At 43.0% G+C, this 26,794-nt stretch overlaps 1 protein-coding gene across 4 annotated transcripts; it reads right to left on the bottom strand.

Moving 5' to 3' along the window:
- RBM5 (RNA binding motif protein 5) lies at nt 1–26,794 on the bottom strand. 4 transcript variants are annotated; one of them, XM_007088550.3, is made up of 25 exons: nt 26,694–26,793; nt 25,261–25,331; nt 23,444–23,609; nt 22,506–22,661; nt 18,277–18,346; nt 17,713–17,786; nt 15,149–15,232; nt 13,707–13,767; nt 13,001–13,066; nt 12,581–12,741; nt 11,888–11,985; nt 11,200–11,287; nt 10,966–11,043; nt 10,812–10,884; nt 9,157–9,242; nt 8,673–8,757; nt 8,366–8,457; nt 5,347–5,508; nt 4,719–4,868; nt 4,564–4,635; nt 3,760–3,939; nt 3,400–3,474; nt 1,792–1,889; nt 1,584–1,713; nt 1–644 (listed from the first exon to the last, which is right to left on the bottom strand). In XM_007088550.3, the coding sequence occupies exons 2-25, from the start codon at nt 25,275–25,277 to the stop codon at nt 519–521; spliced, it is 2,448 nt and encodes an 815-aa protein (XP_007088612.1). In that variant the 5' UTR covers nt 25,278–25,331; nt 26,694–26,793; the 3' UTR covers nt 1–518. The 4 variants fall into 4 exon arrangements, with proteins under 4 accessions (XP_007088612.1, XP_042834931.1, XP_042834932.1 ...); XM_042978997.1 differs by having other exon boundaries at nt 1,584–1,889; nt 26,694–26,794; XM_042978998.1 differs by lacking the exon at nt 23,444–23,609 and having other exon boundaries at nt 1,584–1,889.

Genomic DNA, 26,794 nt, shown 5'->3' with positions numbered 1-26,794 from the left:
TCATTTTTCAAGGTATTTCTTTTGTAAAGGAGCCAGATTTGGCAACTAGACTGAAAATCTTCCAAAATTCTGTACAAATGTGTAATATACAAATATACACAAGGCTTTTGCCAAGAAAAGACAGCACAACAAATGACAGAGGCGGCTTTGGTGTCACATACCACCTAGGGCATCTCAACACCCCCTAGCAATGAGAGGGGCTGACGGACCATGACATGGGCTACACATGTAAAACACACTACATTACACTATGTACACTGAAGTATAAAAGACTCACTGTCCCCTTGGCCAGCTCACAAGCCCTCTGGCAGGAAGGAAGGCCATTCACCAGACAGCCCATATAAGGGGAACTCCTTTAAGTGGGAGAACATTGTAGAATGGAGTGGTTCGCCCTAAAAACTATTAACAGCACAAGGCATGCCCTTAAAGAGACAGGCGCTAAGAGTGAGTTCAGGAGATGGACCACTCCTTGTGCTCCGAGGAGCTCATCTTTCCTGCCCTCCCTCTCTCTCTGAACCTCACTCCATCTCCGTGAACCGAGCAAACATGGCCTTCCGGACAGCATCTTTGTAGGAATCCGCACCCGACAGTCCGTATGCACTGCCTTTGGCTCCTAGGCCAGCTCCTTTTAGCCGGACTTGAGCCTAGAGGAACAGAATTTCTGTCAGCAGAGGGCAGGTAGGGTGTGGACCGCTTCAACCCCTGCTCATCCAGCAGACTCCCAACTGAAAAGGACCACCCACCAGGGGACAGAAGAGAGGAAGTTTTGGAGACCTGGAGTAGGGTTAAGGACTGAAGGAATAAAATGTGCTAAGGATGACAGACAGATGGAGACACATCCCCCAACCCTGTCCCCCAGTGCCTGCTCAGCAGGCTTCTGTACCTATTAAGGGCCCCAAAATACTCCACTGAAGCCTAGGAAGGTCTGGTAATCATGGGCAGATTGTAGCAGGACACCCCGATGGCAGAACTGGCTTGCACAAGATAAACATGGCCTGTAGGAGTCTGACCTAAGCTGGGCTGCCAGGTTAGAGAAGGAACAGTCCCTGGTGGTGCTCTTGTCTAGAAGGCCAGTGGGTGGGGGACTCCTGATCCTGAGATTACATCTCAATCTGAGCTCTGAGCAACTAAAAAAATTTCTTAGCATGGATAAAAATCCTACTAAATCGTAACTTGTTTTATACATAACCAAGATCACCTACATGGTGATTAAGAAATTAAAGCACAGTGTACCTTGAAAAAAACCTAATCTAAGCTATCTGGATGAATTAGTGTTCAGTAAGGGGCTGTTTCTAACAGGACATAGGAATATACAGTTCTCAAGACAGCTTTTACCCAAAAAAACCAAAGACCAGAAAAATCAAGTAGGGTACCACACCCATTCCTCTCAAATGACATCTTAAAAGAAGAGTGACATAAAGGAGGGCGGCCGGGAACCAGACTCCATTGGGCTTGCCAGAGGAGATGGCCCTTTATGGTAAAGGTAAAGCTGGCCCCTGGGTCCCAGGCTGTCTGGGTGCTTTGACCTCATCTCATCACCAAAATAAACCTGCAAACCACAGAAGCCCAATGTCACTGCTTACCTCGATGGGAGCTGTGATGCCTTGACACTTTCTTCCCAAACCTGAACCTTCCCGCCAACCCATGGCTTGCAGCATCTTGTTGCCAATGTTACTGTGGTCAATGCCATCTTTGGTGGGCTGCTCGTAATTCCTGCCAGTGGCAAACACACAGTTACTTAAGACAGCCACAGCCCCTGCTAATGAAGTGGAAAAGGTACACAACACATACACAGTGCCAGCATCAAATTGCTTCTTGCGCTTGGGCTCTGGAGGTTCTGGAATGCCGTATTTCTCCCGTCTTTCTGCGGCTCGATCTCGGTATTTCATCTACGTGCGAGAAAAAACGCTGCTAAAGACATTCAGACTTGAAGCTGCAACAACCTAATGCACCTAGACTTTGTGATTACCACCCTCAGACACTTCCTTAGTCTGGAGTTTGGCCTTTTTGAGTGGTCTGAAACACCTAACACTTTTGTTTTTTTCCCCTTACTGCACTCAATACCGAAAATGGTACATTTGGGGACCTCTGGGTGGCTCAGTTGGTTGAGCGTCTGATTCTTCATTTTGGCTCATGTCATGATCTCATGGGTTCATGGGATCAAGCCTGGCGTCGTGCTGTGTGCTGACAGCGTGGAGCCATGGACACTGCTTGGGATATATTCTCTCTCTCTCTCTCTCTCTCTCTCTCTCTCTCTCTCTCTCTCTCTCCCCCCCCCCCTCGTGTACGCACACCCTTTCTCAAAAAAATGAATAAACTTAAAAAAAACGTATTGAAAAAAGGGTCGGTTTGTAGGGATTAACTGTGTGTGGAACCTGGGGCCCACCTACATCTCCAACAAGGAATTTTATTTAATTAGCCGCCACCTGTCAAGCTCTTCAACAGACTGCTAGGCTGTGGGTACAGCCTCCCAGGGTCCTAGAGGAAGAGCAGGGCAGAGATGCCATTCCTCTTACCACTTGGGACAGGCCCATCTCCAGGGACAGATGGCACCACAAACAGTGGAAAATAACAGAAAAGCAAAAGCCCTAATTACAGATAGTCGAACTACAAAATTATCACGTGGTGAAAAATTTCAAGTAACTTGCCCACTGGTTGATTTCTAACCAACGGCCCTCAATTTCTTTTTTTTTTTTTTAATTTTTTTTTTTTAACTATTATTTATTTTTGAGACAGAGAGAGATAGAGCATGAACAGGGGAGGCGCAGAGAGAGAGGGAGACACAGAATCTGAAACAGGCTCCAGGCTCTGAGCTGTCAGCACAGAGCCCGACGCGGGGCTCGAACTCACAGACTGTGAGATCATGACCTGAGCCAAAGTCAGACGCTTAACCGACCGAGCCACCCAGGCGCCCCCTCAATTTCTTTTTAAAGCCTGGCTGGCCCTCAACTTGCCTCATGAACCATCAAATGCCTGTCCATTATTGGCCTCACCTGCTTTTGCTGCCTTCACCCCAAACCCAGTCCTGCCCACTACTTCCTTCTGTATCACTGCGTCTGTCTTATGCCCTGATATCCTCTGGGCCTAATTTGAAGCCTCCCTCGTTGCAGGCCAGAAGAGATCACCTTCTCTTTACTAAAATCCAGTATACTTCACCAGTAAGTATTTGGCATTCACAAGTTGTGAGCAACCTTGAGGATGTGCTTCTGTCCACCCTCATAAAGAGAGGGTGCAGAGTGCTCACAAAGCACCTATAACCTGACATGAGCCACAATGGCCAGGTGACATGTGGTATGACAAATCCTACCTTGCCCCTGGGACCTGGAATTAAGTGCTACAAATAAATGCTAAAAGCAAATACAAGATACTCCTTCTAGTGGCACAGTGACCCTCAATCACCTCTCTCTCCCTTAGCTCCAAGGCTTCCAGCTCCTGCTCACTCAGTCTGGATCGTCGGTAGATATCCATGTTTTGCTGTACAAGAGATTTGACAGACGTAGTAAGAATTCGGACCATCCTAATTTGAAATGACATTATCAACACCTATTTAGTCTAAGAGTCAAAGCCCAATCGACACACTACGGCATGAAAACCAGAGCCTGGTGTATATGGAGCTGCCATGCTCTTTGCCACTCTATGATGTAGAACAGACTACCATCAGAACAGTCTTCTCAAAGGCATTCACTCAACATCAGGGCACCCATATTGCCTCATTGCCTCCCCTCCCTGCCTCTTATCAGCTCAGAGAATCATGGCCACCTTGTGAAGGTCTGAGAGCTGCTGGTGCCTGACCAGGGCGTCTCTGTTAGGGAACTGGCGCCGGCAAAGCAGGCAGGCCATCTTCTTCCAGTCGGCCAGCTTTTCTTCCTCACTCTCAAGTCTCTCTACGAGCTCCTCTTCATTGTCACTGTCACCACTGTAAGCAGCAACCAGACCCCTCTGGGGACAAAAGGGTGGGTCATTGGAAATGTACAGCAGGAAGCAGTGATGACTATGTATCTGGATAAAGCAACGTGTAATACAAGATGTGTGAGAACTCCCAATGCCCCATGCCATACTTCAACAGTGAAATTGCATTTATCCGGCTGTACAGAACAGTCAGGTCCTCAAGTGCTGGGCCTGACAGCCTGCTGGCACCAAACTCCTGGGGCCCAGAAAAAGTTCCTGGATGGTTGTTTTCAAGCTACTCATTATAGATGAAAACCCCAAATACGACAGATCAGGGTAATGGCCCACCCAGACCATTATCTATCAAGTAAAACACTTTTTATTGTCTTAATTTTCTCTTTCCAAACTGTTAAAACCCTCTATTTACAAATGCAATAAAACTCAACTGAGCTTAGGAATTCAAATGCAGGCTTCATTCAATGCTCCATCTCACTGGCTTTCACCCAGAAAATAAAGCCCTAGACATGGATTCTATGTGCAGAAGCTTTTCAATACCCACCAACAGTGACCACATCCAGTTTTAAGTAGGAATCACATTAGCCAAGATGAAGCTGAGAATCACAGGAAGACACAAACCACAAAAATGGCCTTAAAACACTGGTGGTCCTTCCTTACTTTGAGGGGATTCTCCTCGTCTCCATTTCGCACCAATTCTGGAATGAGCTGCTGCCTTTCAGCTAAGGCTCCCTGGGAAACAGAGAAACAAGTCATAAGCCTCAAGTTTTACTTAAGTTCCCATGAAGAAGTATGGTCATTCCTGCTACTGTTACCTTTTTCTCAAAAAGAGCAAAGCCAGCATCTGCTGCAGCAGACTCTCTCCTCTCTTCTTCCCTCAAGGAATTAACAGGTTGAAAACTGTTTTTAAAATTTTCTTTCTGCTTGTTTAAACTCTTAGCCCAGCGTTCCATGTCTTTAGCGATCTAATGACAAATAACCATGAAAAAAAACATTTAGGTATGTGAGTTTAGACAATAGTCAGCCCCTGTGCCACAGTAAGAAGCCATTAAGGATCTCACCTCAATCACGTGCTCTGGAACAAAACCCCCTTTGCCCTTACTTCTACCTACAAATATCTTCATGACACACTATCGCATACAATCAAAATCATTAACGAATACTGCTTGAAAGCCTGTGCAGTGTTCCAGAATATACTTCCTTCTAAGTATGTATATGGGCAACTGACAAAAACTAAAAAATTAAAAATGCTTTATGAACTTAATGTAAATTAAACGTGTGGCCCAGCTTTTGAGAATCCAAATAAAGCTGACAGAGAGGCCACAACTCAAAAAAAAAAAAAAAAAAAAAAAAAAAGAAAAGAAAAGAAAAGAAAAGAAAAAAAAAACTAAGCCCAATACCCCAGAAAGACCTCGAAGTCCCCTGGCTGGGTCATTATTTCACCTGCTGGGCTGTTTTGCTCTTGGGTTTCTCCTTCTTCTCCTTCCCTTCTTTTGCAGGAGGTAGGCCCGTCTGCTGGTGGGAGGTGGACTCCGCAGCTGGCACGTACGTCTCTTTCTCTCCATCCCAGTAAAGGTACTGCTGGGTCAAGGAATTGTAGTAGTACTAGAAACAAAGCACAATTAATGCAGACTTTCTGCTTTGTCAAACCATTAAAGGATCATTTTGTCAAAAAGGCACACAAAATTGTTTTGTCAAAAAAAATTCAACATATAAACATAAAACATGTTGCAGAGCAGTAGTATCTCCTGCTCAGAGAGAAGCTGCTGTATGTGTTGGTGTGGTGAGGATGATGAACTGGCCAGTGAAGAGGTACGGAACTTCTTAGACAAAAGTAGAATATGGTTTCTCAGCAGTGTAATACCATTAATCTAATCCGTGGGCCTGGAGGGCACCCGAAGAGCAATGTGTCTCACTCCTTTCCATAAACTGTTTATACAAACCAGGAGGCCAGAACAAGTGGTTCAGCAGGAGGTTTTATTTATTTATTTATTTTTTCCCAAGATTTTATTTTTTAAGTAATCTCTATACTCAACGTGAGGCTCAAACTCACAACCCTGAGATCAAGAGTCACATGCTCTGGCGAATGAGCCAGCCAGACTCCCCTTGTTCAGAAGCAGTTTTTAAATCACACATCCTCTGTGACGACCAGTTAACAGCTCATTACTGGGTCCAACCATCAAAACCCTTTGGAAACCCAGGTAACCAAACACAGGTTTGTAAAAAGCCAGTTTGGGAGCCTGGAAGACCAGATCTGATCTATGTCGGATGAACTGCAATGGGAGATAGGTAGCACCTATCTCTCCACTTCTTTCTTCCTTAGTCATTCGCTCTACTCACTCAGCAGGGACCCAGGAGAGACATCTGTCATGTCTCTTCTAGGGAAGGTGGTATGCGTCAGACGCAGAAGTCACAACAAAAACATGGCCACTAAGAAGAACTGCTTGGATAATGGTCAGACTTCACCTCTTCACCAAGCAAGAGGAGCGGAAGAGCCACGCAAGGCTTGGCTTGCTCAGGTGGGTCCCTCATTGCTTCACACCTTTCTCAGAAACCACAAGCTCTCAATACCAAGTACCTGTTAAAAGCACTTATTTTCCTATTCTATATATACAGCTCCTGGTCATAAGTAATTATTTATTTATGGAGTGTTAGTGTTGCCTTCCCTCTTCAAAATAATCTACCACTACTAAAAATAAAACATCACCCCACAGATCTGTTAATTTCTACCCTCAAGAAAACATCAGGATGTTAAGTAAAAGAGGTTGGACACCAAGAGGTCACATGTCATCCGACTTCATTTATATGAAATGCTTAGAAGAGACAAATTTGTAGAGACAGAAAGCAAATAGTGGTCACTGGGGTAAGGAGGGACAAAGGAGTGATTGTTAATGGGTACACAGTTTCTTTTTGGGGCAATGAAAGTATTTTGGATTACCAAAATAAATACACAAACACACAAACAAATAAACTTTAAGGGGTGCCTGGCTCAGTCAGTAGCAGCATGCAACTCTTCATCTCAAGGTCATGAGTTTGAGCCCTATGTTGGGTACAGAGATTACTAAAAATAAATTTAAAAATTGTTTTGGAGTTAGTGGTGATGGGAGCACAACATTGCCAGTATATTCAAATTATACATTCTAAATGGTTAAAATGGGTAAATTTTAAGGGTATTTGGCTAGCTCAGTCAGTAGAGCATGAGACTCTTGATTTCATGGGTTGTGAATTTGAGCCCCATGCTGGGTTTATGCAAAAATAAATTTTTTTGAAAAAAATTATTTTTTAATGCTTATTTATTTTTGAGAGAGAGAGCACAAGCGAGGGAGGGGCAGAGAGGGAGGGAGACACAGAATCCCAAGCAGGCTCCAGGCTCCAAGCTGTCAGCACAGAGCCTTATGTGGGGCTCAAACTCACAAACTGCGAGATCATGACCTGAGCCAAAGTTGGATGCTTACCGACTGAGCCACCCAGGCGCCCCTATGCAAAAATAAAATCTTAAAAAAAAAAAAAGTGAAGGGGCACCTGGGTGGCTCAGTCGGTTAAGTGGCCGACTTCGGCTCAGGTCACGATCTCGCGGTCTGTGAGTTTGAGCTCCGCGTCGGGCTCTGTGCTGACCGCTCAGAGCCTGGAGCCTGTTTCAGATTCTGTGTCTCCCTGTCTCTCTGCCCCTCCCCTGTTCATGCTCTGTCTCTCTCTGTCTCAAAAATAAATAAATGTTAAAAAAAAAAAAAAAAAAAGTAAATTTTATGTCATGTGAATTTCATCTCAGTTTTAAAAAATACATAGGAAGAGAAACCACAATTTGAAACTTCAATCTAGGTCTTTACATAATGACTAACAGCCACCTATAATAACTTGACAACCTAATCCACGGTAGTACTAGAAGTCTGACTAGTGGTTACTGAAGGGGATGGGTACTGACTGACAAGGGGCATAAGGGAACCTTCAGCATGCCAGGAATGTTTTCTCCTCTCAGTGCTGATATATATGAATGTGTATACATATGAATATTCAAAGAAAAGTACACTTCAGCTCTGTATATTTTTCTTCTATTGTTTGAAGTTTATTTATTTTTGAGAGAGAGGGAGAGAGAGAGGGACAGAGAGAGCGAGTGCACATGAATGGGGGAGGGGCAGAGAGAGGGAGAGGATCCAAGAAGGCTGGGGCTCGAACTCACGAACTGTGAAATCATGAGCTGAAATCAAGAATTGGATGCTTAACTGAGCCACCCAGGCGCCCCTCGTGTATTTTTCTGTATGTACGTTGTACCTGAAAACATCTTTTTTTAACCTTTAAAAATTAAAATCCTAAAATAGAAATTACATCTTGGTGGTTCTGAAGAACTTAAAACTAATCTGGGTCACTTGCTCCTTTGCAAAAGGTATTTCGTTTCATGCCTCATAGACAGACTAAGTGAAACAAAGATATTTCTAGTGACGCTGGGGAGGAAAACTGCATTTACCTGCGAGTTGGGGTCATAGTACAGCCCTGTTGTCGGATCATAATAATATCCTGAAGATTCATCATACTGGTAAGTGGATGTGTCAGGCACTGCTGCAAAAACAAAATCCAGCACACGGTCATTCCAGATAAAGAAACTGGCTTTACTTCAAATTCTAAGCCACGGAGATGCAGCAGGCCTTAATGGTCGTCTTCTCTCATATCCCCAAGTGTCCCTCTGACACCCACAAAGGGAGAGGAACTCTTACTAGACACAGACAACAACTAGGACCTTCCAACTGTTAACAGCCCCATGAGGTTTGGCTTACCATATTTGGTACCAGGAACTACACCAGTGGGGGAAGCGGCTGGGGCCTGTGTACTTGTGCTAGTGCTAGGCTGTGCTTCCTCAGTCTGGAAAGAACAGCAGCTTCAATATAATTTCAACTGTAAAGCCTCTTAAGAGAACTAAATCACTGCAATCATCCATCCAGGAGGAAGGGCTCCCCTGACAGACACATTGTAGCAATGATCTAAGGCAATCCTTGAGCAAAACACATGCTGACAACTTTCTTCCTAAAGGTCAAGTCGAAGCATGCAGAATGTATAAATACCCCTTGTTTGGAATCTTATGTTTTAAATACACACTCCAAATTATTTCATTATCTAATACTACCAAACAGAGAGAAGTAAGGTCAGAATGTCTGTGTATTATTCAATCCTGGCTCATACAGCAGGAAAGGATAATACGTGTACAACAAAATAAAGTTTCCCCAACAGTCACCAGTTCTGTATTTAGGATAACAGGATTACCGGAGAGCCAGGCGGATTGGAGGTCTGATTATACAGCTGGGGACTCTGGGACACTACAGCCGCTGAGGTGGTGGTCACTGCTGTGCCTGATGATAAATGATGCACGCAGGGTTAGAAAGGGCCAAGGCAATGAACTCAAAGCCAAATATCTTTATCTGTAATACCCAAACTAGCCTTCTGTCGTTGTGAGGCCAGTTACTGATTTATCATCATTATTATTATATACCTTTTTGGAGAGATAAAGACAGAGAATGAGTGGGGGAGGGGCAAAGAGCGAGGGAGATACAGAATCCAAAGCAGTCTCCTGGCTCTGAGCTGTCAGCACAGAGCCCGATGTGGGGCTTGAACCCATGAACCACAAGATTATGCCCTGAGCCAAAGTCGGATGCTTAAGTGACCGAGACACCCAGGTGCCCCTATTTTGTGATTTTTAGAGAGAACAAGTGAGAATGTATGTGCACATATGAGCGGGGGTGGGGACAAAGGCAGAAAGAATCTTAAGCAGATTCCATGCTCAGTGCAGAGCCTGATGTAGAGCTTTATCTCATGACTGTGGGATCATGACCTGAACCAAAATGAAGAGTCCGACGGTCAACAACTGAGCCTCAGGTGCCCTGATGTATCAGTTCTTAATTCCTACTAAGCATCCTGGAACCTATGACATTTTCATTTTTATAATCCTACTAGAATGTCACAAAGTTAAATATTCTGTATGACAACTAAAAAAAAGGAAGAGGCTGGGGCGCCTGGGTGGCTCAGTCGGTTAAACGTCCGACTTCAGCTCAGGTCACAATCTCGCGGTCCGTATGAGTTCGAGCCCTGCGTCAGGCTCTGGGCTGATGACTCAGAGCCTGGAGCCTGCTTCAGATTCTGTGTCTCCCTCTCTCTCTGCCCCTCCCCCATTCATGCTCTGTCTCTCTCTGTCCCAAAAATAAATAAACGTTAAAAAAAAAATTTTTTTTTTAAATAAAAAAAAGGAAGAGGAATCCATATCTGGGGTTGAGAAAAGATTTAACCATAAAGCTTTTAGAATTCTACAACAAAAAGTAAAGCAAGGCCTTCTTATAATGACCCTTGTGATTGATTTCTGGTCACCAGAATCTAGGGCCACACCCTCCCTGCTCATTTGAACCTATGTGGGCACCCATGACTCCAAACAACACAGAGAGGGGAGATACAAAGCTGAATTCCAAGAACGAATACTCATCACAACATGGGTTTCACACTCTCAGCGACTCAAGTACTTCTAATCTTCCCCAGAACCTTACGCACATGGAGACAGCACTGAATGTGCACCGCCCCCCCCCCCCCCTTGCAGGGAAATGGACTCCTGGCTTGGGGTCTAGTTAAAACATCTAATTATTATTTTTTTTACATTTATTTGTTTTGAGAGAGAGAGAGAGAGAGAGAGAGAGAGCGAGCGAGCGTGAGCATGCGCGGGTGAGCAAGTACACACAGGGGAGGGGCAAAGAGAGAGAATCCCAAGTAGGATCTGTGCTAACAGCACAAAGCCCATTGCAGGACTCAATCTAACGACCGGAAAATCAAGAGTCAGACGCTTAAGCAACTGAGCCCTCCAAGCGCCAAGGACATCTAGTTCTATCTCCTCAACCACAGCTACTTAAACAAAAGGTAAAACAGATGAAGTTTACTACCTGATGCAGATGACGCATCAGATTCCAATCCTCCAGTTTGTTGTTGATAAAACTGTTGGTAATCCTGTGAGTACTGAAGAAAAGTGCACTGTTAAAAGCTGCTGTTCTCAGACATGCTCTGGAGAGAAGGTGGATGTTGGTCAAATCTACCTACCTGAGCATATTGGGCATAGCCATCTTGGCCTGGCTGCAGGTAACTGTAGTCAACACTGCCTCCTTCACCACTCTGAGACTATAGCATGTCAAAAGAAGAGGACACACAGGTGAGTTGAGTAGACACCAAGAGCCAGGAAGTACTCCCTAAAACTGTCCTTAGAGAGCTTCTAAGGCACTACTTCTGTGAATTTGGGCACCAACACACTACTTTGACAAAAAACACCTATCTTACCTGGGTGGATGACCACTGAGCTGCAGCAATGGCTGTACTAGCCACAGAGAAGGCGCTGACCCGGTTACCATCTGGGAGGACCAAGTCTCTGAAACCACAAAAATCCAAGCATGTGATTCTATCTCAGTATGCTTCCTATCCATGCTCCCATACTGTCAAGGAAACATCAATTCACTCTAGCCTTTGTTGGGAACTCTCAAATGCTAGCAAGGCCTCATTTCAGAGCAGAAAGGGGTCTCCATGGGCCAATTCCTCAGTGGGCAAATGTCTCTGTAGTGTCACCATTTTACTCTGTACCCTGCCATCTAGTAAGGTATCTGCTGGATGAGTAATGACACTTCAAATGGGACATTTATATCTCTAGACTAAAGCTTTCTCTATACGAAGCTTCTGGAAGGAAAAGATTATTTCCAGATGGGTTTGCACCACCTTGAAGCTGTTTGCATAGCACATATTCTCAACCCATCTGCCATGTCTGCCTCTGTCCTGCTTTGTAGTTTTCCAGCAACTGGTTCCTCAGGACAGGAAAGAATATGCTTTAAGAAAGACAGCTGACTCCCTCCTGACCTTGGCAACCAGGGAGGATTGTGTCTCAGGGAGAACATGGGCTTAGGGTACAGTCAGCAAAGCATCCCTGGGCAGCTGTGCAAGTACAGCAGTTTGAAATAAGGACAATGAAGTTACTCACTTTCTGGCACTTTTCGCAAAATCAACCCCAATAGTTTTGCCGTCAATTTTCAAAGGAGGATGGAGACTCTGTAATATCTGAAGAAGCTGAGAGGCATCCTGAAGGAGAAGATCAAGAAAGACCATTTTGTCCTATAATTTAAAATCTCTCCCTACCACCTACCCCATTCAAAGAAATACAGCTTTCTATTAAAAAAGAACAGTAATTCCTAATTGTTTGTACACACGAAACCTCAAGGAAAAAATACAGCCCTCTTTCCTCCAGCACATGAAGGCATTCCATATTATTAAAGGAGTAAATGCTAAATCAATCTAAAACAAAAGCAAGAAGGAAAAATTAAAGTGTGGCTCAAAACTTCAGTTCTGCGAATCATTCACAGGTATACGCATTATTTTTACCACTTATCAAAGTAACCGGTCCTCTAATTTAGCACTACAATAACTATCATTACGTAGTCTTGAACTTTGGGTTCCAGGAGCCTTACAGACAGTACTACTTTTAGATGAACCACATTTGTCTCTTAAAGCCCAGTTTATTTAATTTTATTCTAGAGAGAACATGAACAGAGGAGAGAGGCAGAGGGAGAGACAATCTTGAGCAGGCTCCATGCTCAGTGTCCGCTGCCTAACTGACTGAGCCACCCAGGTGCTCCAAGCCCAGTTTCTTTTAAAAGAGAAGATTCAGTGAGCTCACCATTGCAGAGGACAGCTGCACAAATGCGAAGCCTCTGTTCTGCTGGGTCTGTTTATCTTTTATGAGGCGAATGTTATTGACAGCTAAGGATGCATAGGGAGACAGCGCTGTCATGATGGAATCCACCACAGTGTGCGGGGCTATGTTTCGAAGTATGATTGCTGGAGGTGAAAGGGACAAATCACATGTATGTGCATTACCACCACCAATACTTTTGAAGGCAGGCTCAAGTACAAACACATAAATCCATTTGGGAGGTTCCTAGTATATCTTGCACTTTGACATGGAGAAGATTCTAAAAACCAATCTTTCATGGGATAAACTAAAGCTAATGTTGGTCATTAAAAAAGTGTAAGAGCACAATAACTCCCAACTGAGGTCAAGTAATACCATAAAGGCCAAGAATATACTGGAACTTACTATCACAGTAGTAATCCACAGACTGAACAGATTCTGTGGTTCCAGGGGGCACTTCCTGTTCAGAGTCTACAAGAAGGGGAGGAGACAGGGGGAGTCAGTTACTGAAGACAAACAAATAATAAACCAGTATTTTTTTTAGTAAAGAAATACATTCAAACCCCGAAGTTTTAATTGTAAGCAAATGTAGTAGCCATTTTTTTCTTTTTAAACCATCTGTGGCTATAATAAAACACCATTAATTTTGACACGATACATGTGGAATGCAGAAACTGGGCCGGAGAGGACTGACATTACCTCGGTACTACGGAAAAACAGATTCAAAATGCAAACCAGTGAGCAGACTTAATTTTGGAAAATAAAGGAACTCTCTGCACACACAGTCATCAGAAGCATCTCCCTAACACAAGGTAAGCAAGTTTACAGAAGATACACGAGTTACTTCCTGAAATGCTTTACAATCTATACCACAGACAACCTAATTAGTCAGGTTTTTGGTTTGTTTTTTTAAGTTTATTTTTGAGAAATAGTGTGCATGCAGCGGTGCGCTATCATCATGGAGCCTAACTTGGGGCTCAAACCCATGAACTATGAGATCATGACCTGAGCCCAAACCAACAGTTGGACACTCAACCAACTAAGCCACTCAGGTGCCCCCGTATTAGTCAGGTTTTCAATGCATATTCCAAATAGCTGAGTTTGGGCTTACCAAACTTGTCCGCTCCACACCGGAAGCATTTTAGTCTTTTCCTGAAATTGTTAAGGCAGCACTGGAAGAAAAAAAGTTTTCTCTGTAATTATTTCTCACAGTAGGCCAGGCTTACTAGTGATGAAGTGGGTTAGGGGCTACAGGGCCATGGACAAGTCCCAGTAAGCAAATAAAAAAGCAGAGTGATAACATATAACCAAGACAAAAGGGCATTCACCTAAAAATTTTAAATGTAAAATGTTTCAGTATGTGAATTCTAACAAGAAAAACAAATCTTGACATAGTTTGAAATAGAATTCCCTTTTTATCAAGTTGAGGGAAAGTTTAAGTTCACCCAAAAACCCTACAGCAAACAGTGGCAAAGTTTGTTCTTCAATCAGAAGAGCACTCACTATATGGACCACTCTATACACACAAGCAAGATGTGAATGGAATACTGTCAAGCCCCCTTCTGGAAACAGTAGACGTGAAGAACAATGAATCGGAATACTCTCAGAATGGCAAGCTCAAATGGTGCAATGCTGACAGGACTACAATACTTCTGCTTTTGAATTTCTTTTAATTATTATTATTTTTTCTTTAAGTAAGCTGTATGCCCAATGTGGGGCTTGAACTTACGACTCTGAGATCAGGAGGTGCATGCTCTATCGAATGAGCCAGCCAGGTGCCCTGACAGAACCATAACGGATCTTACATAACTTGAGCAGAGTCAGAAGGATTTTGTTAATGTAATTAAGGACTATGCCACAAGTTGAGAGCTCTAGAAATCAAGAAACAGTAAAGTGGAACAAACCTAAAATCCTAATTGAAACACTGAGCTTAGAACCTGGATCTCCCCCCAAATATTTATTTACTTATTTTGAAGTCAGAGCAAGCGAGCATGAGTGAAGGAGAGGCAGAGACAGAATCCCAACCAGGCTCCACGCTGTCAGCACAGAGGCTGATGCAGGGCTCGAACCCATGAACTGTGAGATCATGACCTGGGCTGAAATCAAGAGTCAGACGCTCAACCTACTGAGCCACCCAGGCAACCCAAACCTGGATCTTTTTTTTTTTTTTTTCAACGTTTATTTTTGAAAGAGAGAGACAGACAGTGTGAGCAGGGGAGGGGAAGAGAGAGAGAAGACACAGAATCTGAGCTGTCAGTACGAGCCCAATGTGGGGCTCAAACTTGCGAACCTTGAGATTATGATCTGAGCTGAAGCCGGAGGCTTAACTGACTGACCCACCCAGGTGTCCAAGAACCTGGATCTTAAAAAAATCTCTAATGTTCTAGGGATTCTAGTACTGGCACAGGAGGATGAAAAGAAAGTCATGAACCAGGAAAATCACCCTATGATAAAAGCTGGTGATTGTATACTTTCTAGCTTCCTTGTTCAGACAGACAAAGAGAAAACAAAACTTGAAGGAGTTTGGTCTATCTGGGAAGAACACATGCTTACCTTGTTACAAAGCCAATCTTCAAACTTAGGTCTGGGATTGCTATAATGCATCGCAATGTGCTTTCCTTGAATCACTAGCTTTTTCTGTAAAAAAAGAAGTAACTAGTTATTCCCATTGTGAGGAACATGTGTCCATTTTCCCAGGGCAGAGCACACTTCGGAAAAATCAGTGCTCTGGAATTAAATGGACAACATACGGGGAGGACCAACCACCGCCACCTATACTCTGCCCATCCAATCCTTCAGATAGGCAGTAAGAGAATGGGATGCGGAGTAAAGGTAAACGGAGTCAGGGAGTGCTGAGAAAGCTGCCAAACTCTAACCGCTGACATGCACCAGGCCGTGTCTCCAGCAGAGACAGAAGTCCTAACATTCAGCATTGCCAGGCTGCCCGAGAGTGACAGTCTATTTCAAAAAGCAGAAGACACAACTCTCCCAGTTCTGAGATTGCCTACTTTAGCCTCAGCATGGTGTCCTTGGGCTTCGCTTCACTTTTCCCCCAGTCCCCCGTCCTTATGTAAAGTAAAAGCCTTTCTATTTTCCCTTTCCCCAAACTCCTGCTTTAGCATGTGTCTGTCCTCTGGGGGACGAGGGGAGGGGAGCTCATTTTTAAAGGGAATCTGGTTACAACTTTTTCTTAGGAGGGCCTATTCTGAATGCCATCCACTCTAAAGCAGCTAAATGAGATTTCTTCCTGCCAACTGAAACCATGTCACGTCCTAAGTGATGGATGTGTTTTTCACTGAAATACATGGTACTCTCTTCAGGATGAGTAACCAGGAGGCCAATGAAGTTTCTTCAGGGGGGTCGGAAGAGTTTATAAATGCATACACCACCTTACCCTTCAGGTCAACCATGTGACTAAAAGGGAATCAACTTTGAAGGTCAAAACTCCAAGCTCAATCAGTCTAGCCAAGAGTATGTATATCCAGCACCTGCCCCCAAAGAGCCTTCATTTAACAGGAGCATCTTTTCTTCTTCTTCTTCTTCTTTTTTTTATGGGGGGGGGGCAGGAGGGAGGAGGGAATGGGATGTTCTGACAATATCAGAACAGAATTAGTAGGAGGTTAGATATCCAAATTTTTAAAAGGAGTCTAACCCCTCTAAATATACATACTGTTGAGCAATTTGGTTCTTGCAAATCCTGGAAGAGTTAAGACATGCTGTGAATGTTGTCTCTGCATTATCTAAAGGCAAGACTGCATGTCTGGCCAAGAAGGAAAAAGCTGAAGGGCCATCCACTCACTGTGTTGTACAGAAACAAAAATGAAGCTGGGAGATATGTCAATAGATCATCCCAGTAGGAGGGGTGTGTGCTGGGGGAGACTCCAAACTATCACTGAGTCCCTAATCCTATTAGCCTTTTATTTCTGGAGTGAATTTGAATTGTAATGAAATATTACATAGTAACTTAGCTTTGTATACATTAAAATTGTGGAGATTTTTTAAAATGTCTCGTGGGTTTTAATTTCTTTGGAGTTTTAAACTCCCAGGCAAGTCATTCTGATACCTCCACTGCATCAAAAGATGCTGTCACATCAAGAAAGCAGACTCACATGAAGCTTGTGTTTATATTCTATATTTACTAGGATGATGTCCATGGTATGAAATGAATGAAGCTTCACTTTTGTTAAGATCAGGCTGTCACCTCTGGGTTAAGAAAATGAGAGGCTTAAAAATCTACCAAATCAATCAAAATGATACCCCCATTAGTGAGTCTTGTTATATTACTAAAGAATGTAACTCTTATTTATGGGTGACAAATAAAATGCTGCAGAAAAGCAACATAATGAGTTAAGCAAACTTCTCAGAACGCATTTGGTTAAGGCATTCAATACTGTGCTATGGAGTTCTGGCAAAAAATGTTACTGAAGTGCCAAGTACTGAACGTTTTCTTGACAAACTGTAGAACATTTCAGTTAATGCTACATCAAAGAACCATCAATGATTTGCTTTCAATGGACTTTAAAAGGCATTCTCAGGGAGATTAGAACGTTAATGCCAGTTTAACTAGATTAGACAGCAGCAGGACACTAGTTCCCAGGCTAATCTCATCAGACTTATTGTTCATAAATTCCACGGAGGTCCTTAAATAGTCCTGAAGACCCATACGAACAGTTATGCCTCCAGGAGGCTTGTGGTCTCCAAGTAGAAATAAGGAATCACTTACAAAATGCCAGTAGCAGACTTCTACTATATTCTCTTTACTGTCGAATCGAGAGTTGGGTATTTTAAGATTACTCTCAATGGACATAATGAATAGGAACATAATCAGTAGGGGAAAAGGGAACATTAATATGTTTTGGTAATCACCAGACAGGTATTCAGTGATTAACAAAGTCCTGCCAGGCAGCCATGTTTAAAGGCAGAGCACATTCTGCAATGCAGTCCTTGCTGCTGTTATTTATTCTAATAACATCAATTTTAATATATACAAAGCTTTTCTTTAAAAAAAAAATCACTCCTTTGGAACAAACCACTCCTTCAACCTTTTTTTTTTTTTTTTTAAATTGTACAGACTTGTTCCATTTTCATGAATATCTAGACTTGGTGAGTGAAGCAACCTGATTGGCTTCCATCCAGCTGGTAGCATCTTGCAAGTGATAAAACTCCACGAAGGCGAAACCACGGCTTACACCTAGAGACAGCATTCAGATATAGACGGGATACTCGTGTTAGTCAGTTCCTTTATAACAGGTGAATCTCTCTCCCACTGCTTCAACACTGCGTGACAAAGCCAATTGGGAAGCAGCTTTACAAATGTGACTTGACTTGGGGATCTTCTTGATACTTTGCCATGGCAAGGAACCAAGCCGCCTGAACTAAGTGCCACTCGATTTGATTCCACGCTTAAAAAGTAACCATGCAACCGACTACAAACAGTCAAACAAGGAGTTTATAAATCACTACTTACCGAAGGAAAAAAAAAAGCCCCTAAAAACAAAGTTTTTAAAAAGGTCCTCAGGTGCTCTCTAATATCGTTTTCAAAGAGTCACATTCCTTAGCCATGGCAAACCTTTCATTCTGAATTCATGTGCTTGAAGACTGGGGGAATCAGGATGGTCTTTAGGGGCTGAGGTGGGAATGGGGAAGAGAGCCAGAACCGCCGGAACTAAGCAAGCTCTCACCTGTTTTCCTCTTCATCAGCCTCACATCCGCAGGCTGAGGGCCTTCAAAGGACTCCATCATTTCCCGAATCTGCAGAGTTTTACACGTTTATAGTTAAAGCTTCAGCCACAAACTATTCCACATCAAAGAAAATTCAAGGACCAAGAACTGCATTAACTGCTTTAATCAGCCAAGTTTTTAACTTCTATCACCAAAATGCAATTATTCTAAACACGGAAAAAAGGGAACGCTTCTCACAGAAATGAAATGCATTATAACAGCCTCAAACGCATTCTTTTTTTTTTTTTTTTCCTCAAATGCATTCTTTATATGCTGCCTGGGGATTTCCCTGAGGTACAAGTATTTATGTTATAAACAGTCTTGCCCACGGCATGCTGTCCTGCAAGCTTCTCTCCTCTAGTCTCACTTTGCTGTCCTTTGTTTAAAGGACCAGAAAGAAAATGAAATTTAGAAGAGGCAAAGGATGTGCTATTGTCCTCTGAAGTATATGATCAAGAATCAATAGCCAAAAACACAAGGAACTCTCTCAAACATTTTTTGCACAATACGAAAGAAATAATTTTTATATTTATATTAGTGGTGAAAACTAATAAAGCTCATAACATTCCTAGGCTCCTAATAGGTCAAGCAATAATTGGTCCTAGAAAAATGAATTTGGGCTAGAAGGTTTGTTACTGATGTCAGACCAAGCCCTTACTACAAAAGGCAATGAAATACCCTAATCTCTTTATCAATCATGCCAGGTAGCAATACCCCTAGGAAAAAAAAAACCAGGGCCAAATTTGTGAGACGAAGTCTCCAACTTTCCATAATTACGTGCAAAGGCTATGGGATTATACACTGTCGATCCTCATTATTTGTGCATTCTGTGTTTGCAAATTTGCCCATTCACTGAAATTTGTAACTCCAAATCAATACTTTTGGCACTTCCAAGTCATCTGTGGACATACACAGGAGAAAGAAAGGTTTGAGTCACTTGATGCACCTGTCCCAGGCCGGGGTGATGTTTTGCTTGGTTTCAGCTTTCATAATGTAAGCAAGTATCTTTTTCACTATCTATTTAGTGCCAAGTGTATCACATTTTTGTACCTTTGGTTGATTTCACTATCCATATATCTACCTAGTTGTTTTGTTTTGAAGTTATCTCTGTACCCAACCTGAGGCTTGAACTCACAATCCCTGATATTAAGAGTCACATGTTCTACCAACTGAGCCAGCCAGTTGAGCATCAACCCTTAATTTTGGGTCAGGTCATGATCTTAGGGTCATGGGACCAAGCGATGTGTTGGGCTCTGAGCTGAGAGTGAAGCCTGCTTAAAATTCTCCCTCTCTCTCTCTGCCATCTCCCCCACTTGTGCTTTAAAATAAAACAATAAAAAAATTTAAAATAAAAAATAAAATGGCTCTCCAAATGTAGTGCTGGAGTTTCTGTCTAGTGTTCCTGAATGCAAGAAGGCTATGATGTCCCTTACAGAAAAAATATGTATGTAAGACAAGCTTCATTCAGGCACAAGTTATAGTGTGGCTAGATGTGAGTTCAAGGTTTATGAATCAACAATATATATTAAATAAGGTATCTCTAAACCAAAATGCACCTGAAACAAGGTTATGTATTGATCTGTTGATGAAAATGTTGTGATCAGAGGCTCACAGGAACCTAACTTTGTATCTTCTCTAGGAGTGATAGTTCAGTATTCAGTATTCTATTTGCAATGACTTTATAAACTGACCATAACCACCCCAAAGAAAGAGAATCGACTATGTCTATTTTTTCCACAGAGCAGAAGTTCTACACAGAGCCAGACCCCACCATGTGACTCAGGTCCATGCTTAGTAATAACTAACTGGTCATCAGAATAACTAAAGATAGTTACTACAAAAGCAGTGGTAACAGTAACATACAGTAACATAGTAACTAAAGATAGTTATTGTAACAGTTCATGTCAGTCAGGGGGAGGGAGGGCTAAACAAAAAAAGATAAAACAATAATGAAAATGATAAACTCAAGTCCAGGAGATTAAATATTATAATTTTAAAATGTTTTAAAACCTCAACAAATGAATCTGCTAAGAATACTACATAATTTGGGGGCCTGAGAAATTCTACTTTGAAAACCAGCCTTCTTATGGTAGGCGATTCTATTTCCCTGAAGAAGCCTGAAATACAAAAGCATTACAATCTTGTTTGCCAACCTGCTGCCTCAACTGCCAGCAGGGAGGTTCCCCAAGTCAGCTAGAGCACTGCTTCTCCATGCTACTACTCACTTCCTCTGCAGACTCCCAGGATCACAGGTCAGCAGGCTACTCAAGGGAACAACCTGCTTAACAAGCAAACTTTCCTAAATGGACTCCTCCTGCATTTCCTGCATCTTACTCTACATGCCCACCGTTGCCCCTACCTGTGCTCATCTCTGCCTTCCCTGTCTACCCATTCTTTCCTCCAACATTCTAACTTGCATAGCTTTTGCTACTAGGAAAAGCCCTTAGTACCTTTTTTTTTTTTTTTTTTTAATTTTATTAGAGAGAGAGAGAGAGAGAGAGAGAGACTGTGCGTGCACAAGCGGGCAAGAGGAACAGAGGGAGAAAGAATCTCAAGCAGGCTCCATGCTGAGCATGAAATCATGACCTGAGCTGAAATCAAGAGTCAGAAGCTCTAGTGTTTACACCAACTGAGCTACCCAGGTGCCCCAGTAACTTCATACTTAGCTGGGCTTTTAAAGATTCCACAGCCTGGCCTCAACAGCACCTTCCCACATCCCTCACCCCTGCCAAAAGCCTTTAACATCAGCCAAATCAACCTGGTTCAAGGCCTTGACTAAATTCAGAATCTATTTCCAGGTGTGCTTATGTTACCCTACTGCCTAGAAGTACAGTCTACACCTTTCCCCCAGTTCTCCACCGAACCCAAACATTTCTTTCTATCCCTCAAAAATCAGTTCAACTAAGATCTCCCTGGAACCCTTCTTTACCCTCCACTAATAAAACCTCCCTTAAACCTCCAGAGACATTAAGAAAAAGGGGGGGGGCACCTGGGTGGCTCAGATCTGGTGGCTCAGATCTGTCCGACTTCAGATCAGGTCATGATCTCACGGTTCATGGGTTCGAGACCCACCTCGGGCTCAGTGCTGACAGATTGGAGCCTGGAGCCTGCTTTGGATTCTGTCTCCCTCTCTGTCCCTCCCTGGCTCGCACTCTGTCTCTGTCTCTTTCTCAAAAATTAACAAACATTAAAAAAAAAAAAAAAAATTTTCTACTCCAGGGACACCTGGGTGGCTCAGTTGGTTAAAAGTCTGACTCTTGGTTTCAGCTCATGTCATGATCTCAGGGTCAGGAGTTCCAGCCCCGAGTCAGGCTCCAAGCTGACAGTACAGAGTCTCCTTGGGATTCTCTCTCTCCTCTCTTTGCCCCTCCTCTGCTTATGCCTGCTCTCGCTCTCAAAATAAATAAGTAAACTTTAAGTAATAATAACCTCTACTCCCAACATGGGGCTTGAACTCACAACCCCAAGTTCAGTAGTAGCATACCCTACCAACTGAGCCAGCCAGGCAGCCCTTTTTCTTTCTTTCTTTTTCCTCCCACCGGGACATTCTGCAGAACCTCTTTCAACAGGACCTCTTCTAACACCAGTCTGCCTAGTAGATCAGGGAAGGCTTCACATAATGGAGACTTCAAGCAGAAAAAGGCACACTGGTAGAACAATGAACATATTTGAAGTGGCCTGTAGGGGAGGCAGGTGGTGGATGTGGCTAGAAGGAATGGGTGAGGGCCAGAGACGCCAGTGAAAATCAGATAGCGCCCAGTATACCAAGGCCCTTGTTGGCCAGTTCTAGGAGTGGGGAGCCAAGTAATGGCCTTCCTTTTCAACAGGGTTCTTAGGTCTCAAATGGATAGTATAATTTTCATCAAATCAAAGGTGGCCAGATCATGAAGAAAATGTTTTTGCTGATACATCCTCACTGAGTAAGTAACCAATTCAATAAAAATAAAACTAAAACTACCTTCTAAGGGCTATTGAAGGAACAAGACCTCCTCTACGTTGAGCTTCAAAGTCTAAATATAAATGGTAATTAACTTCTGAACCAAGTTGAAAGAACTCCATCCTAAAGACAGAAATATACTTCACTAGCTGAGATGTTAGCTTGAGATAAAACAATAGCACAAAAAGTGGCAGAAGTTCCAAATCGGTTGTGCCTACTGGACTGCTCATGATAACTGCTCTCTCCCCTTACATCGCTCTCTGTGATGGTGATGGGAAGCCCGCGCAGCATGATGGTCTTGCTCTCCCTCTCATCACTGATGTCATGCCTGTAGTCATGCTCGCCATAGTCACCATCTGAATGGTAGCCATCTTCGGATCGGTCACTGTTCCTTCTTTCGCGTTCTCTCTGATTTATAATAAATAAAATTACAATTAAAATCACACTGGGTTTATATTCTTTGATCCAGGCCCTAGGAATTTATTTTTAGGAACAACAGAGAGGATACTGGAACTCTATGATGATGTTCACTGTAGTGTTTCTAAAACAAACACAAAAAACAAAACAAACAAAAAAAAAACAACAACAAAAAAAGAAGGGCCATAACCATTAGTTCAGGAAGAACGGTTTAACAACTCACTGTACAGTACACTAACACACAGTGAAATACTACATGACCTGTCACAATATGAAGATTGTATGCATGAAAAAAAAAAAAAGCCCTGCATGATTATATGGGCAACACAATTACTTCTAAACAAAGCTCTATTTACATATAGAAAAGAAATGAGAAAAAAACTATGGTAACTGAAACTACAACTTTTAGAAGTAGCATCTGAGGCACAGTGTTGGCATATTATTACGCTCCAATTGCCTCATCTTTAAAATGGGAAGACATGTATCGTAAGTTGTAATGAGACCTACACGAGTTCATGTAAGTCAAGTGCTCAAAAGAGTGCCTGGTGCACGGTGAGCCCTATGTAAATCCTGGCCAGTAATTTCTATTACCAGAGGCTCAGCTGTCTTTGAGGGTTAGAGTCATCTCAACAGATTTCAGAATAATAGAATTTGAATATAATACTCAACAGAGAGTTCTACACTTGGTATACTTATTTCATTTCCAGAATCTTAAAGGCTTTGTGCATACAATTCATAATCTAACTATTTCATACCAATTGCTGACCACTCACCTCTGGGCTATCATAGTCTCGGTAGTCGTCGTATCTGTCGCCCCTCCGATCATCACTAGATCTTTTGTAATCTGAGTCCCTCCGCCTGCTTCTGGATTCACGCTCATCCCGGTCATCCCTGTCTATGATGGAACCGTACCTTCCACTACGCTCTGTTCTACTCACTCTGCCAGGGAAAATAATTTTCATTTACTCTAAAGTAAATCACATTTTATACCTTTAGAAAACATGGTAGAAAACACATACCCCTACAGCTCAGTTTATAAGATACCAAAATAGTTTAAAGTATCCCTCAAAATGTGATCACCAAATTCCAGTTTATTAAGACAACTACTAGGAAAAACATAACTTTCATAAAGGAAAAACATAAAGGAAAAAATAACTTTCAGGAGATAATGCTAAATCTGAAAATATGGGTATCAAATGTCTGGGTTTAATATTTTTTACAAAGGTCAGGTTGTCCAAGTTTATCCTGCGTATTCCCAAGCCTGTAGTCTACACACGTATCACCCCTTCCATCCCTGATTCAGATCTTAGTGATCAAAAATAGGAAGAAAGCAATTTTTAGCATTTCACCCAATTTCAAAGGAGAGAGTGTTCTGACTCATCCACTCTCCAGGGTATCACACTACTGGGAAATGGACCAACAACCTGGATGAATTAAATTAGTTTTTGTTTTTTGTTTTTTTTCCTTATCAGGCAGTTAACCAAGTTCATTTGTTACTAACTAGCACCAGCAGAAAACATCATTTCCTAGAACATCTGGTTTATTTTTGGTTACTCGGCAGCATTAGGTCTCACAGGAAAATCTAATAACAAGAGGCTTAATCCCATTTGACCAAAGATCTAGTTTTTTCATAAACTGTTTATCAGGTTCATAAAACCGTGTAAGGATAAGACAAAGGAAAGGCTTAGAAGTGCCTCATTTAGAGAATACAAATTTACTAAAAAGAAACCAACAGAACAAGTAATCTAGGGCTACTTCATGATGTGAACTATAGGGACTGGAAACCCTAAAAGGGTAAATGTTAGTTTAGTAAGTTATTTGGAATCACAGACTGCTAACACAGCATTAGAACAAGGACATCACGTGACAAGAACTTTTCCTGAGTCTCTTTGGGCCGTTAATTTGATTTGATCTACCACTGGGACCAGCCTGAATACTGAGGAGGAATGAATAAGTAAAAGTCGAGTATTCAAATCAAATGGTCTGGGTGGGAGAATCCCTAGATGACAGAGCAGCCAAATGCTGTCATCTTAATTTTCTACTAATTCTTTAGCAATTTTTCAATTCATTTATTTTTCATGTAATCCATAGTCCAGAGCTTCTATAAATCTGGATCATCTTGCTATGGAGTAGACACTAACAAGAACTGGCATTCACTGATTGCTTGCTACAGCCGGGTACTATGTAAAGTGGCAGACTGTATGATCTCTCCTGGCTTTTGCACAGGCTGTTTTCCACACTGGGAACTCTCAGTGAACCACTCCACCCTGCCCTCCTTTATTCTTACTTATCCTCAGGCTTCACCTTAAAGATTACTTTCTCCAGGAAGCTTTCCTAGATGAATCCAGGAAAACACATGCTTCCTATGTGTTCTAGCAGCACCCTCGACTTCTTTTATATAGCAGAGTTCACACAGTACTTCAATTCTTTCACTAAGCCACCTGCTTGTGAGAGCAAGGCTCATGAAGGGGCTAACAGCAATGCCTGGCACAAAATAGTCACTTACATTTGTTTGATAAACAATTTTTAACAAGTAGTTCAGTTTCCCAATGAAATGTTGTGAACAAAGACAGGTATGCTAGTAACTTACCGTTTGTCTGAACCCATTGTCCTACTGAAGATGTAGCACTCTGCTCCAAAAGGTTCAAATTTTGTTTTTTTCTAGGAAATAAGAGAGACTGATCACTGAAAATTTGAGAGATCACTTAACACCATCATTCCATAAGCTAGGACACTGCTGAGGTTGGAATTTCATCAAATTATTAACAGTGATTATACAAGGTGGTGGCGGGGAGGTGGGAGAGGAGGGAGGTGGGAATCAAGTGTCAGTATTAAAATCACACTAAGGTTTTACTGAAATGAGCACAGCAGGAAGATAAGGCATACTTTAAAATATTAGATTTTCTATTTGATAACAAACTCATAAAAGAATACAGGAAAAAAACTCCTTCCCTTCCCCTACTTTAGGATTACAAAGCAAAAAAGGCAGAGATGCAATCAGCTCCCTGTGTTCTAATCAAAGCAACTCCAACGGGGTAGTTGACCTTTTCAAAACATTAATCAAAGTGTCTTTATTAATACAAGCAGCAACATGAAATTCAGTATTTTCTGATGAAAAGTTGAAACATTTTAGAAGCCAGAATGCCGTGCTGATTGAAATCTACTCCATTTATAACGTAACGGCTGATCCAAAGCTATTTCAGTAAGACAAGAGCAAACCTCGACACGACTTAATTCCTCAGCAACAATAACCACCACAAGCCCTTGAGGCGACCAACTAGGCCCCGCAGCGCCCTGGTGGTAATAAAACATCACACAGCTAGACCGCGTTCGATGCGTGCGAGGTCTGAGAAACTAGTTACAGCCGTCCCTGGCGCCTGTTCCGGAGCAGGCGCTCAACGAACATTTGCTGAATTAATAAATGGAAGAGAACCACCTGGGAGAAATAAGGTCCTGAGCAGAATCTCAGATGCCGCCCCTTGTGTCTCGGGCAGTGCCTGGACCCACCTCCGTGGGGTATTGCAGCCGAGATGGCGGCGCCACTGCCTGCGCGACCCACTCCGGCGTCCGGCTTTCCCTTTCTGCCTGCACATGCCCCTCCCGAACCCCAAGAGGCTCCCAGCCCGCAGATCAGCCGTGTTCACCGAACAACGTCCTGGATAGGCGGATTCAAGTGCAGCTGCGGGGCGATGGCGGCTAGAAACTGCCGGACACCCCCGAGAAGTACCCGAAGGACAGGCGATGGCTCCACATTCAGCTGGGTTGGGGAGTTGGAAATGCGTTCCGTCAGGGGTACAGTCAAGCGCCCGAAAAAAAGTGGGCCTCAGGTTGGGCGGGAGGACGCCCTCCGAGAGCTGACAGCGCAGGCGGCGAGCAGGGGCGCGGCCCTCCAATGCTTCGGGTAGCTACTCTAGAGATGCGGCTGGGACTGATCGGCCGCCACCCGCAGCTGTCAGGGAAGCTGCACGAGGCTTGCCTCAAAAGCATGAACTGCCGGTCTTTATGGGTGGCTGCCGCACTTACCCCCAGGAGAGACCGAAGTGGCAGAAGTAGCGGTTTTGTGCCCCAGAATCTCCAACAGGCTACGGCTGCCTCACAAAATGGCGCCTCGGCCGACGGCCGTC

The sequence above is a fragment of the Panthera tigris genome, chromosome A2 (genome assembly GCF_018350195.1).
Source record: "Panthera tigris isolate Pti1 chromosome A2, P.tigris_Pti1_mat1.1, whole genome shotgun sequence".
NCBI lineage: Eukaryota > Metazoa > Chordata > Mammalia > Carnivora > Felidae > Panthera > Panthera tigris.
The sequence above is the reverse complement of the archived record's forward strand: the minus strand, read 5'-3'. Positions and strand labels throughout refer to the sequence as shown.

What these genes read in the sequence shown, in the direction of transcription:
- RBM5 (XM_042978997.1), bottom strand. An exon ending in AGTTCCTGGTACCAAATATG is followed by an intron (nt 8,458 to 8,672) that starts GTAAGCCAAACC and finishes TTGTTTTTGCAG; the next exon opens with CAGTGCCTGACACATCCACT. An exon ending in ACTATGACCCCAACTCGCAG is followed by an intron (nt 5,509 to 8,365) that starts GTAAATGCAGTT and finishes CTTTGTTTCTAG; the next exon opens with TACTACTACAATTCCTTGAC.